At 41.9% G+C, this 13,014-nt stretch overlaps 2 protein-coding genes across 2 annotated transcripts in view; one reads left to right on the top strand and one right to left on the bottom strand.

The window, feature by feature from the left end:
* zgc:101810 (uncharacterized protein LOC493612 homolog) lies at positions 1-6,713 on the top strand. Its single transcript, XM_044097328.1, has 9 exons — positions 1-188; positions 994-1,104; positions 1,820-1,978; positions 2,060-2,189; positions 2,315-2,451; positions 2,533-2,682; positions 5,722-5,867; positions 5,949-6,081; positions 6,374-6,713. The coding sequence occupies exons 1-9, from the start codon at positions 141-143 to the stop codon at positions 6,542-6,544; spliced, it is 1,185 nt and encodes a 394-aa protein (XP_043953263.1). The 5' UTR covers positions 1-140; the 3' UTR covers positions 6,545-6,713.
* Positions 6,714-10,456: 3,743 nt separating this feature from the next.
* The window catches only part of rin1b (Ras and Rab interactor 1b), a 37,728-nt gene continuing 35,170 nt past the window's right edge, over positions 10,457-13,014 (bottom strand). Inside the window, exon 12 of the mRNA XM_044097327.1 lies at positions 10,457-11,089. Within this exon, the coding sequence (XP_043953262.1) occupies positions 10,766-11,089 (324 nt within the window). The 3' untranslated portion in view covers positions 10,457-10,765. The remainder of the gene's footprint in view (positions 11,090-13,014) is intronic.

The raw sequence follows: 13,014 nt of genomic DNA, 5'->3' as shown, positions 1-13,014 counted from the left end.
CACCCACGCTTCAAGAGCAGACTTCTGCCTGTACCTGTCAGCTGTGATCCCAGCTAAACTCATGCATGTTTACCTTAAATATTAAGCTTAATCAGGCTCTCGTCAGACAGGTGGGAGCATCTTGAACTGTTAGCGAAAGCATGGACAGCCAAGGGAGGAAGGTGGTGGTTTGTGACAATGGGACAGGGGTGAGTAAGAGCTTCAAACTCTTTCACACAGTAATCCTCATAACATCACAGATTTTTTTTTGTTTTTTCTTTTTGGCTTGATGCTATATAGCCTTCATATTTACACGTTATCCCAACATTTGTGATATTGTCACTCAAATCAGGTGTGCTGCATCTCCAGCAGCGTTTTGATTTCTGGGTTTTCAGTCAAACAGATGCAGAAATCCTGCAGGGCGTGAAACCCGCATACTGCAGCCTTGTTGCATGAGTCTGGACTTGTCACTCCTGCTTTTACAAACATCCATAAATGGTTGTGGTGGTTTGAAGGTTTCATGCAGTTGGATGAAAAGCAGGAAAAAGTCTGAGGTGTTAAAATGTTCGAAGGGGCACCCTGATATAACATTATAGGATTTGCATGTTTATTTCTAAGAATACTGGCAAATAAAATTCATACCAAGCTGTTGATCTACGTTTATTTTTCTTATTTATTGATTTTATTTTGGGTTTTTTATAGGAATGTGTTGCGTCGCTTCAGGCTAAGGAATGTGTGTTTGACCGAACAGACATGTTGAGACAGTAAAGTGAGAGGTTTAATCTTGATAGACCCTGGGGTTGATTTCAGAGCATTTAAACACTCTGTGACTATTTATCTAAATGCCTTCATAGAGACACCTTTCCAATTGTGTGATTAAAAGAAATCAATTAATCTGAGTCCTGTACTCGCAGCACAAAGTCTGAGTTTCGGTTGTTGAGGAGAAATGTGAGCTTCATTTGCACACACACCCGAAACGTACTTCATGTTTCTTTTTCCACTTCCCCTGCACAGTTTGTCAAGTGTGGCTTTGCTGGGTCCAACTTCCCCGAGCACATTTTCCCAGCCATGGTGGGACGGCCAATGATACGGTCAGCCACCAAAGTGGGCAGCATTGAGATTAAGGTGAGTTTAATTAAATTTTTTTTTAAAAAAGCTGTGATTTCATATTTAATCACATCATAACCTTCAGTGTATTTTATTGGGATTTTGTGAAATTTTGTGAAAAGAATACAAGTTTGCGCCATTTTTAGCAATTAAAATTCTAAGTTTAAAAAAAAAATTATTATTTAATCCTTTTTTCTGTGAAAACCCTAAATAACTATGATCATAATGTGCCAAAATGTAAAAAATAAAAATAAACTTTTGCGTAATTACACACAGATAAAGAGGCACTCATTTTTAGTAATTAATTTCCTGACCCTTTGCTAATCCAGCTCTGAAATGTTTGATGGTTGAAACAATGCACACAGTTCATTTTATACACTAAGGTAACCTGTGACTGTGCAAATCATTAAAGCCTTTAAGCATCCTGATCCTGTCGGGACTGCAAAGGGAATAAATAGATCAAACTGAAGGGCAGATTACGTGTTTGCTTGACACGTCTTCTGGTTTTACGCATTAAATTATATTTTGTGGATGTGAAATTACTCCCTATAGGACAATTGGAATCTATATTAAGAAAAACATCTCTTTAAATAATCCTATCTCCTAATACATCAGTAAAAAAAAGAAAGAAACTGAAACTTTTACATTTTTTTGCAAGGAATACAGTCATCCCTTTACACTAGACAAAAGACATTTCGAGTCTTACTGTCATGACTCTGACCTCTGACCCCAGGACCTGATGGTTGGGGATGAAGCCAGCGAGTGCCGCTCCATGCTGGAGGTGTCCTACCCCATGGAGAACGGTAAGGTGCGATGCTGGGAAGACATGCTGCACCTGTGGGACCACACCTTTGGCCCAGAGCGTCTCAACATCAGCCCATCAGAATGCAAGGTGATGACTACACACAGAGGGCTGGTTACGGTTTTCACAGGACTTCTTTGAGCACGGTTAACGTCATTTGTTGTTTTGAAGATCTTGCTGACTGAGCCACCCATGAATCCCACCAAGAACCGAGAGAAAATCGCCGAGGTCATGTTTGAAAAGTACCAGTTTCATGGGATCTATGTGGCGATTCAGGCTGTGCTCACGCTCTACGCCCAGGGTACGTTTTCATCAAGTTCGCGCTTTTAAGGCCGCATTATAAATCACTATTACCTGAATACTTTATGTTTGGACTCATCCACCAGTGGACAGATTTTCAAGATTTGACACATTGTGTTTGTGCAGGTTTGCTTACTGGGGTGGTTGTAGACTCGGGAGACGGCGTCACCCACATCTGTCCGGTTTACGAAGGCTACTCTCTACCCCACCTCACACGCAGGCTGGACATTGCAGGACGCGACATCACGCGCTACCTCATTAAGGTGAGACAATCAGAAAAGTGTAATTCTTTCTATAGTGCCATTAGTTTTGCTGTTACAAGTGGTGCTTTATCATTCCTTCAGCTCCTGCTGCTGCGTGGCTATGCCTTCAATCACACGGCTGACTTTGAGACGGTGCGGATGTTGAAGGAGAAGCTCTGCTACGTTGGATACGACATTGAACAGGAGCAGCGCCTGGCCCTGGAGACCACCTTCCTGGTAGAGTCCTATATGGTACGTTTTAGGAGCCACAGACAAGAAGACATACTTTCAGGTTTTATGTTAATTGATAAAAATTAGGGTTTCCCCAAGTTTTCTTTTCCCCAAGAAAACTTGCTGAGCCCAGTGTTAAGGATACTACGGCGCTCAATCAGTGGCCAACCCTGTTTTTGAGTTTAAAAAATATTTAAAGTTGACAGAGCATTTGAAAATATCACTATGTAGCTACGTGATACTGGAAGACGTTATGAACAGTGCATAAACACCATCTATAAAGTCTTAAAAAAAAGGCAAACATAAAAAGATACAATTGAAATACATAGAAATTCTTTGTATTTCACCATAATTAATGTGGCCAGAAATTTTTTGACCCTTTATCCAAGGCTTTTCACTTTATTCACTGAAGTTCAGGGCCGTGCAGAGACCTTTGGAGGGGCGGGGGCTCAAAGTTAAAAGGGGCCACATTGAGCAAGATCTTAATACAAAACATAGCAACAACCCATATTAATCAATAATCTAATTGGATCCTACTGTATCATTGCCATCATGAGGGGAAATGCAAATCAAATAAAGTCTATATTTTCCCCAACAGGTATAAAGTTTCTGTTTCTGCTGCTGACAGTCCTGGAGGTCTGAGTTGATCTGAGACTGTAGATGTTAAACAGACCAGAGGAGAAAAGGTCAAAGGTTATAAAGTTATGAAATAAGCTAATTTGCTGCCATTTTACTAGTTAAGCCCTAATAATATCTATTTAACCTCTAGAACAACCTGGATGCAGAATGATTTATAGATCCAAAAAGCTCATAGGGGTTAACTCTTTATAATAGTTTGATGTTAAACCTCTAGATCTAGAATTATAGGACTGGAATAACAAGGCAACGAAAACTCAGTAGCTGCTGGTAGGGGCCATTCAGGGGCCTCCAGACACTCAGGGGCCCCTAGAAATGGTTTAATTGTAACACAGGCCATAGATCTAAACTTGTAGCATCATTTATAGAGAATGACAATGTTACTATATTTTATTTAATGGATTCAGCTGAGAAAAATAAATAGTACATTTAGGATTTAATTAGAACGTTTACTTTGTAAAAGTTTAAAGAATCATCTTGATAGTTTGATGGTTGTGTTACCATGGCTACAATATGATGTAATCTTTGTGCTTGAATTGGGTTTGTTCACAAATACATCACAGCAAATAACCAATAAGAGGCTGGTCCCGACTCAGATCCCGGTCCTGGCTCAACATCTGGTCGACTCTTAAAGCGTTCTTGAGTCTGAACGTCTGAATCGTCTCCTCAGCAGACAGCATGTTGAATCCACTTCCATGCCTTTCTGAGATAATCTTTCTGAAGATTAATTTTCCTAGGACATGCCAGGGTTCTTCTGAAACACAGTGTGAGCTTGTAAAAACAATTGGGTTGTCACTTTTGATCATCTTAAACAGCAATTCTCTAACAACATCGTCATTGCCACAGAGAAGTTGAAAGATGTCTCTGCAGAGTTTTCTTTCCATCTCCTCAAAAAAGACAAAATCTCTGTCCTTTACTCCTTCCCAGATGCAGAGTTGGTCCGTCCGCCACTTTTTCAATGACTTGCCAAAGACGTTCACTGAGAAAATTTCTCTTCCTGTAATCTGGGGTTGTTTGACCAGGATGGACTTTGTTTGAACAAGTCTTCTTTACCTTTTTCCAAAAAGAGACCATAGATCTCTCATAAACTTCACTCTGGGAGCTTTCGTCACTCATCTTTACCGAGTTATCCAAAATGTCCAAATGAATTTTGTGTTAACTGGCCGGAGAATTAACTGTTCAGTTGGTGATGTCATGGACTTTATGGCATCACAAAGGCATCCTTATAAGGGCCTCATGACACAAACATCATCTGATGTCATGCTGATAACAATCATTGTCAGCAGCATGGCAACTGTTGCATGCACTATGAAAAAAAACCCAATCTATGGCACTAAATACATTTTTCCCACAAGTCCGAACTGGAAATGATCTGCACAGCTTCGCCGGAACAGGTTGGGCCAGGGAACCATCGGTCCCTCCACTAGCTGTTCCTCTGTTATTGATTATTTCATACACAAACATCTGTTAAGTACATAAAATACTGATTAGAAAACAAATTCTCCACATCGTTTTTGCGCCCCCTCTAATGCAGCGCCCCCATGCGTTGCATACGGCGCATATCCACTTTTTGCGCCACTGCCTGTAGTGAACCGGGCTTTTAGCAGAATGATTAAGTTAAAGTCAGAAGTTTTCTCCGCAGCTGAAGCATTTCTGTGTTTAGGGGTGAGGCAGGTTTTGTCCCGCTATTGCAAGGACAATTATGAAAATATAAATAGAAACAGTTTTTTCTAACGTCAACATCAGACCTACGTTTTTATTCATGAACCAATGTATAAAAAAATATTCTTGCCCATAATTTGATAGTTAGAGGACACAGATCCGCCCCCTCCTCCTCACCATGGACTCGGTGTGTGAACAACATGGAAGCTCTGAGAGTCATTATTAGACTGAGGGCAGCCAGACTAGTTTATTTTGCTAACTTATATTTAGCTAAATATTATTGCTGAGGGGCACAAACAGGCTTTCTGACATACAGATAAAAAAACAAAAAATTTATTTATTTATTTATTTAGTTGGAAAAAAACAAACAAAAAATCTCAAAAGGGCACTAGGGCATCAAGAATAAAATGGGCAGGGGCTCAAGCCCCCTTTGCCCCCCACTCTCTGCACGTGCCTGCTGAAGTTGTTAACATGCTGGCTGGTAAAGACAGACTATGGTTACTAAAATACATCTGAAACCTCAACCAGACACCTCGGCCTCCCTACATGCTCACATACTGACGATACTGTGTCGCTATTATGTTTCCAACCATTTCACCAAACAGACTCTGTGCCATCACTGTTACTGGTGTGTAAAAAAAGTATAATAAATAAACATAGCGCTTTATAAGCCTGGTGGGCCGCCAGGCTTATAATGCGCTGGGGGAAACCCGGAACGTTTCCCGGCTGTTTAAGTTCTATTGGTCCGTGTGTTTGCTGCAGCTCCCCGATGGCCGGCAGATAAATGTAGGTGGAGAGCGATTTGGGGCTCCAGAAGCTCTTTTCCAGCCTCACCTTATCGACGTGGAAGGAGCTGGCGTGGCTGAGCTGCTCTTCAACACCATCCAGGCTGCAGACATTGATCTCAGGTCTGAGTCTCCCCTCTACAGCTGCCTTTGACAAACTAAAGAACTGATACTGACACATTTCCACTGTGCTTTGCTGGGCAGGGCTGACTTCTACAAGCACATCGTCCTGTCAGGAGGGACCACCATGTATCCCGGCCTTCCCTCCAGGCTGGAAAGAGAGATCAAGCAACTCTATCTGGAGAGGGTGCTTGATGGAGACACCGAGAAGCTATCAGTAAGAATCCGAAGGGTATTAATGGCTGTAGAAAACCGGCGGACATCTTTCTTGAATAATGTAACAAATACCCAGTGGTGCTGGTAGTCAAACTCATTTTCATTTAGGGGCCACATCACGATCAAGAACGTGAAATTCACAAAACTTCCTAACAAACGGCTGAAATATTAATAAATGTCTGTTTCTGCATTCAATAAGTACTTTTTAAAATACTTAAACAAACAGACACCCTGTGTTTTCATGCCCATACCCTGACAGATACCTTTCTTCATTCTACTTTGCCCCTCTGCAGAAATTCAAGATCCGAATCGAGGACCCGCCCAGACGCAAGCACATGGTGTTCCTGGGCGGCGCTGTGCTGGCCAACATCATGAAAGACAAGGACTCCTTCTGGCTCAGCCTGGAGGAGTACAGGGAGAAGGGCGTGGGCGTGCTGCAAAAGCTGGGAGGAGGAATTCGTTGAAACAATTACAACACAAAAGATAGAGAGAAACCAATGTGTGAGCTCATGCTAAATTTGTTATTTCATCAATAAGATTGCCCCATTATTGCCTTTTCCTCTCCTCTGTTCAGAAAAAACAGTGAGCTTTATTCTACTGCTTCTTTTACCATAAACGCTGTAAAGCAAGCAACCAACCGGATTTTGTAAGTTTTATTACTAACACAGACATTTTTGTTTTCTTGGTTTACACAGTATCTTCTATATTTATTGGTCCCCTGTTTTTTGGCCTATTTATAAATGTACAAACAAAAAGTTAAATATGAAAACAGGTATCTTCCTGTAGAGGATAAAAATAACTGGTAAAATCATCACAAACATAAATTTATATGGAAATGAACCAAACGGATTGACTCAGTTACAATGGCCTCCCATTTTTCTGGGACCACTTACCCCATAAAAACAAATAACTGAGTCTGAATTGTGATTCACACATTTTCACTTGTTCTTTGCAAACACTTTGGAAAAATGATGTATTTGTATTGGGAAGTGGATGCCTTCCATGGCCATAAGATGACAAAATGAATAAAAAAAATAAATATTTTTCACATTTCTAAGATGTTAACAGTGATAAAGCCAACTTTGTTTGCCAAAGAGAAATCCAAGATGAATGATTTGGAAAAGATACTCATTTGAAAAAATAATATAAAATATTAAATAATATACAAGGGTTCATTTTAACTTTTTTTTTTCTTCAAAACATCTGCATACAGCTATTTGTTTTAGTGTTATCGCTTCAGCCTCAGCAGCTAGTGTTTTAATGAGATGCTACAAAACAAATTCTATAGGACAAAAATTACATGATGATCTATTAAATTGTTTAATGTAAATTCTCCAAAAGGAAAAAAAAATCCCCCCTAAGATTAGAATAATTAAGGATGAGGTTAAAAGACTGCTGTGACAGACTGGCGACCTGTCCAGGGTGAACCCCGCCTCTCGCCCGGGACGCAGCTGGAGATAGACACCAGCAGCCCTCCCGACCCCATTAGGGACGAAGGGTGTAAAGAAAATGGATGGATGGATGGGTTAAAAGACTGATTGGATTTTGCTGCCACCTAGTGGTGATTGAGATTATTCAAGACAAAATCCTTCCTGGAAGCACATGGCGCTGGTACAGATATTGCAATCTTTATTGCGATACTGCGTTACCTGACAAAATACAGTCATGTGTGTGTTGTTGTTGTTTGTTTTTTTTTTACATCGAAAAGAATCGGTGAGCTCCCACAGTAAACACATGCTTCAAACACACACACACACACACACACACACACGCCCACCCACGCATACACACATAGATCAATCTTCACGTTGAATGAGAAAGCATGCAACAATGTTCACATCGTAGCTCTCAAAAACAAACCTTCTCAGTTGGATTAAAAACTCCAGATGTGTTGAAAATCTTCACTTTCATATCCACACAACAAACTGAACCATTTCAATTTAGCTTTAAATTCACAATATGATAGATAGATATATATATATATTTTTGAAAGTGACACTGAGTCAAACAGTCTGTTGGCATTGATGACTTGCAGCAGGAGTCCCAGAAGCTGGTGACGAGGACGTTTACATTCTTCCAGTCCTCATGAGGTCCTGATTTGTTTGTCAGAACACAATACTTCATCTTACACTTAGGCCAAGAGAAACAACGCAACTCAGAGCAGATTTAAACAAACAAACAAACAAATAATAAATGGAATCAATGCAGGAAAAATATTATTTAATACATTCACAAATAAATTGATCAATTTGTTGCAGGTTGGGGCTTTTTTTCTCCCTGATCAAATTTTGGCCCCAGCTGCATTTACCATTTTCTAACCCATTAACAATGTTGCAATGTCAAGATTGCACCAGCAGGGGGCAGTCATGTTGAAGTAATTATTTGAAAAATCAAAAGGAGATCCTGCGCATGGCTAAAGAAGTGCTAGGCTAAAGGTCTCCGTAAGTGAGACATGATTTATTTGTTCACTTCATAGATTTAGAAAGAAAAATAACAATGTTTACATTTCGTACTTCACAAGACACTGATGTGCAGAAGTCAAGTGTAGTGACTACTGTAAATTTCTGACCAATAGTTGTCTGTCACCAAAGTAGCAAACAAAATTCTGCTCCAATGATTGAGAACAAGCTGTAGGAACTCCAGGGCTGCAGAGAAATAATTGAATTATTGATTTCCTGAAACCCTTGGAGAGGGAACACATTTCTCTGAGCATGTTCAGGCTTTAAGGCTTCTTCTCTAAATTTAGCACTTGGCCAGAAATTTGAAATGGGCATTTTTAATGCAAAGCAACACTTCTGCTGGTGTTGACTCATCAGGTAGTTTGATGAGGATGCAATTTCCAGACCAGAAAGAAAGTTGTTCTTGATCCTGCCATCTTGGGTAAAATTATTTATTTGTTTCCTGTGAAGCGCGACAGAACCCAGAAGTGGCTTCTATCATTTTCCCCCAAAGACTTCAACTGCAGAAGTCCACACTTGGGAGAAGTAGACACATTTACATTTGTCCTTTTCCCAATTAATCATACCCACTTTGAATTTCTGACCAATCACTTAATTGCTATCAGACATTATATGAGACAAGACGTTCGGCCTAGATGATGTGTCAAGAAGAAACTGAGAGCAAAAGAAAGAAGTCCCCTTTTTTGTCTGTGGGAGAGAGAACAAATCTCTTGCCTTTAAGGGTCTCTCAGAAACTATTCCACTGGTTTTAAGCACAGATACCCAAATAGGGACGTGTGCAAAGTGGGCTTCATACACCAGTACACATAGACCAGTTTCTAAAACTCTGCACTTTGATGAGTCACGTTCAAATGCTCTGTTGTTTTCCCAAAATACGATGGGACTAGAAAGGGCTGTTGTCGTGTTTGTTCATTGGTATCAAAGGGAAAAATATATCATGTTGAGAATTGTGATTTAAAACAATGAATGCCAATGTTGGCATACCTCAAAAAGAGACGTGTGCTTCGGATTTCTAACTTTTGCAAGACCACACTTTTCATTGTTGGTTGCATGAGTGTTGATAAATGACAAAACATTAAAATAAATAAATAAATCGTTTAACTCAAGCACTGTGTGGTATTTAATTGCATTGTTGCTTCACTACCCACTGGTGCACTGAATTGGGCAAAAAGCCTGTCAGGAATGTTTAAATGTTTTTAAACTACTTTTATCATCATTGCAGCAATTTTAAGAAATTGTTGCAAAAGATTAGGTCCATATTACCTTTCCCTAGCGAAGAGATGCAAAGGAAGAAGACGAAATATTAGTTTGGCAAAAATATCCAGGAGAGGAGAGGATCTTAAAAAAACAAACAAAAAAAAATAACTGAAGCTTTTCTGCCACCTTCCTCCCACTTTCTTGTTATTCCACCAGCAAAAAACCCATGTGAGAAACTGAAAACAAGGAGGGGAGTCTGTGCCTTCGCTCCAACAGGCAAGCCATAAAGCCACCTCTGTGGGAGACTCTTCTACACAGCTGATTTCAAATCTCATTTCTTTCAAAAACCCTGATGATGCACGTTCTGTCACTTTGGTACTGCAGTTCGGTCTTGGCCGCAGCACGTCTCACTGTTTTATTTCAGGGAACCGCAGAGAAGGTCGCGTCCCCCACCCAAACATCTGTAGGTTTTTGCACAGAAAGTGAAGCAATAATACATCCAAGTGTCTTTAAGACTCAGCCCAGACTTGCAACGTGAAAGGGTTACATCACCACGGTGGACAATTTGCCTCCCTACGTGCGTACAGGAAGTGTTTTTTTGTTTCCAGGCAACAGCAGTCTCACAGAATTTGTGTTCTTTGGATTCGAGCCTCGGCGTCTCTTAATGATGTAATCCCTTCATGGTACAACTCTGGGTTCATGTTGCAGAAAAAAAAACAAAAAAACAATCAAATCCATTTATTACACATTTTCCTTGTCACAAAATAGCACACTCCTTTTAACACAAGCGGCCTCAATGCGTGGCACAACTTTCAGCAAGTTGTCTCTGCTTTTTGCTCTGGTCCGTTCAGGATCAGGACGGAGGATCAGGACCGTCGTTTTTCACGACCCGTGACGAGGCACAGTGCGCCGCGGGAGAGAGGAGACACACAGAGAGAGTAAGAGACAGAGAAAAACACCAACCACCCATCCATCTCCCCCAACCCTTCCTCCTCCTCCTCCTCCTGCTGCTTCCTCTGTGCCTCCCACTCACTCCTCGCACACCGACTCGCTCAGGTCCACGGCACCACCTCTGGTGAGCCGCCGCATCTTGCTGAAGTCGTGGTCGGTCCTCAGGTAGGAGAGCGAGGGCCCCCCCTCGCTGTGGCTGGCCAGGTCCTGGGGCTGGGCCTGGGGCGGCAGGGCCCTCATCTCGCCGCCGCTGCGCCAGAACAGTGTGTATTGCTGCGGGTCGGACACTCCGAAGGTGGAGGCGCACAGCTGCGCCAGGGCCTGGCTGGTCTCGCCGGCTCTCCACTGCAACGTCCGCACGGCGCTCCGCTCCCCGTCCTGGAACAGTATCCGAACGCACCTCTGCAGGTGGAGGGGGGGAGAAGGAGAGGAGAGATGGACAGATAGAGAAAGAGAGAGAGAGAGAGAAACACAAGTGAACGCGTTTTGTGCGTTGATGACAAACAGAGGTCAAGAGGCTTATGGAGCGAGGGCAAAAGAGGGGGAGGAGTGAGGGATGAGAACGGCGAAAGCTGCAGGAAACGAGACGAAATGAGGCTCATAAAAGAAACAACCTCTAAAACAAAGCTCCTGCTTCCCACACACAGTCAGCCGGGTCGAAAAGCTTTATATAAACTTCATCTTTCGTGGAGCTGCTCTTTTACCCGCCGCTAACTCACGCGCATTAATCCTACAAGAGTGCCATCCCAACTTTCCCAAAGTTTCCCTCCGATCCAAACCAATCAAGGCAATCAAAGCACGAAACTAAACAAGCTTCTGCGCAGACAATTGCCACTCATCGAAAAACGCACTTTAGCCATTATATAATGTCCGATACAGCCACCTACAGACGCCCTCACACCTCTCTGAACAGAAGCCCGCACACAAAAGACGTGGCACATAATCCCCTCACCAAACAGCCCAATGTCGAGGAACCAGAGCAAATCCTCTTCTGCTCCACAAACACGCCGACAATCCTGCAAACACTTCCAGGCACGAGAAAACACAAACGCACAAGTGGCTCCAAAAGACAACCCCCCCCCAAAACAGAACCAGGAGAAAACACAGTCAGGAATCGACAGTCAACAGGTCTTTCCGTCATCAAAACTCACAGAGTCACTGAGCTCCTCGCTGTCCGTGTGCATATTGTGTTTGCCTGCTTCGACGGGTAGATGCAGCTCGATAAATTTCATGTTATCTGACCGCCCACCTCTTCATAGCACTTGGCTCACTGATCCTCGCCTGTGTCAGTGGAAAATCTGGCTGCCGGGTGAGTTAGATGGGCTATTTGAAGCCAGGAGAAGCACCACGTGACGAGATCGAAACGTGGATGACAATGAATTCCTTTTTCTTTTTTTTTTCTTCTTCTTTTTCAAATGGCTTCTGGCGGACCTGTTACACCGACAAGAAGAGGTGAAAAAAGGGAGAAGAGGCAAAAAAAAAAAAAAAAAAACGTCAGCAAGAGAGTGCTATAGCTTTAGGGGAAGTCCAGTCGTAAGCTGGCGGCTTCAGATCAAAGGGATTACCTCTGGAAAAAAAATTACATTTCAAAATCTGAAAATCCTGTCTTACTTTTGAAAACCTTCAGGCGTCCGTAAAAATAATTACAACTTGATATAAAATGTCCGTCAAACGTGTGTGACTGCTTCCCTCCCGGCTGCCACCGTCACAGATGTAGGACACTGAGATGATGCCGCCATCAGTGTAATTAATCACTGTGAAGTCTGTGGATGGATTATCTTTTGTTTTTTTTCCTGATGTTGTCCTTTGACCATTCAAAAGATGGCAGAACAGATTTGAAATCGTACGCAATCTCTCTAAGGTTTTCTGTTCATAAAAAGGACACCTGGTTCAAAGGACACCTTCTTCTTTTCTTACAGAGTAAAGGATTCTTGACTGGAGCCACTGGAAGAACTACTGCTACCATTAACTTTCTCTGTTTTTCTGCTTCTGTCATAGAAAGCACAGGATGGAGGATATCACTTCCATTAAATCTGCATTCATTCTCTGTTTCCCCTTCCATAGAAAGTGACACCTGACTCTGTGCTGGTGTGTTTATGTGTGTGTTTGTCTGGATGGACTCAATGATGTCAATGATGTTCTGCTGTTGCTCCTGTTAACTTTTGTGCTGCTTTTTCAAAGAAAGTAGCCCAGGAGGTTCACTGCTGTTGTGTTTTACTAAAAGTCAGTGAAGGTATTAACTTTGCTTTTTATTTTTTATTTTTTATTGAAATAAAATATTTAGCCATGCTTTAGTTTCTGGATGGAGTTGCTGACCTGGCTGTCGA

Source organism: Gambusia affinis, linkage group LG18 (genome assembly GCF_019740435.1).
Source record: "Gambusia affinis linkage group LG18, SWU_Gaff_1.0, whole genome shotgun sequence".
NCBI lineage: Eukaryota > Metazoa > Chordata > Actinopteri > Cyprinodontiformes > Poeciliidae > Gambusia > Gambusia affinis.
Note: the sequence above shows the minus strand (reverse complement) of the source record. Positions and strands in the feature narration are given on the sequence as shown.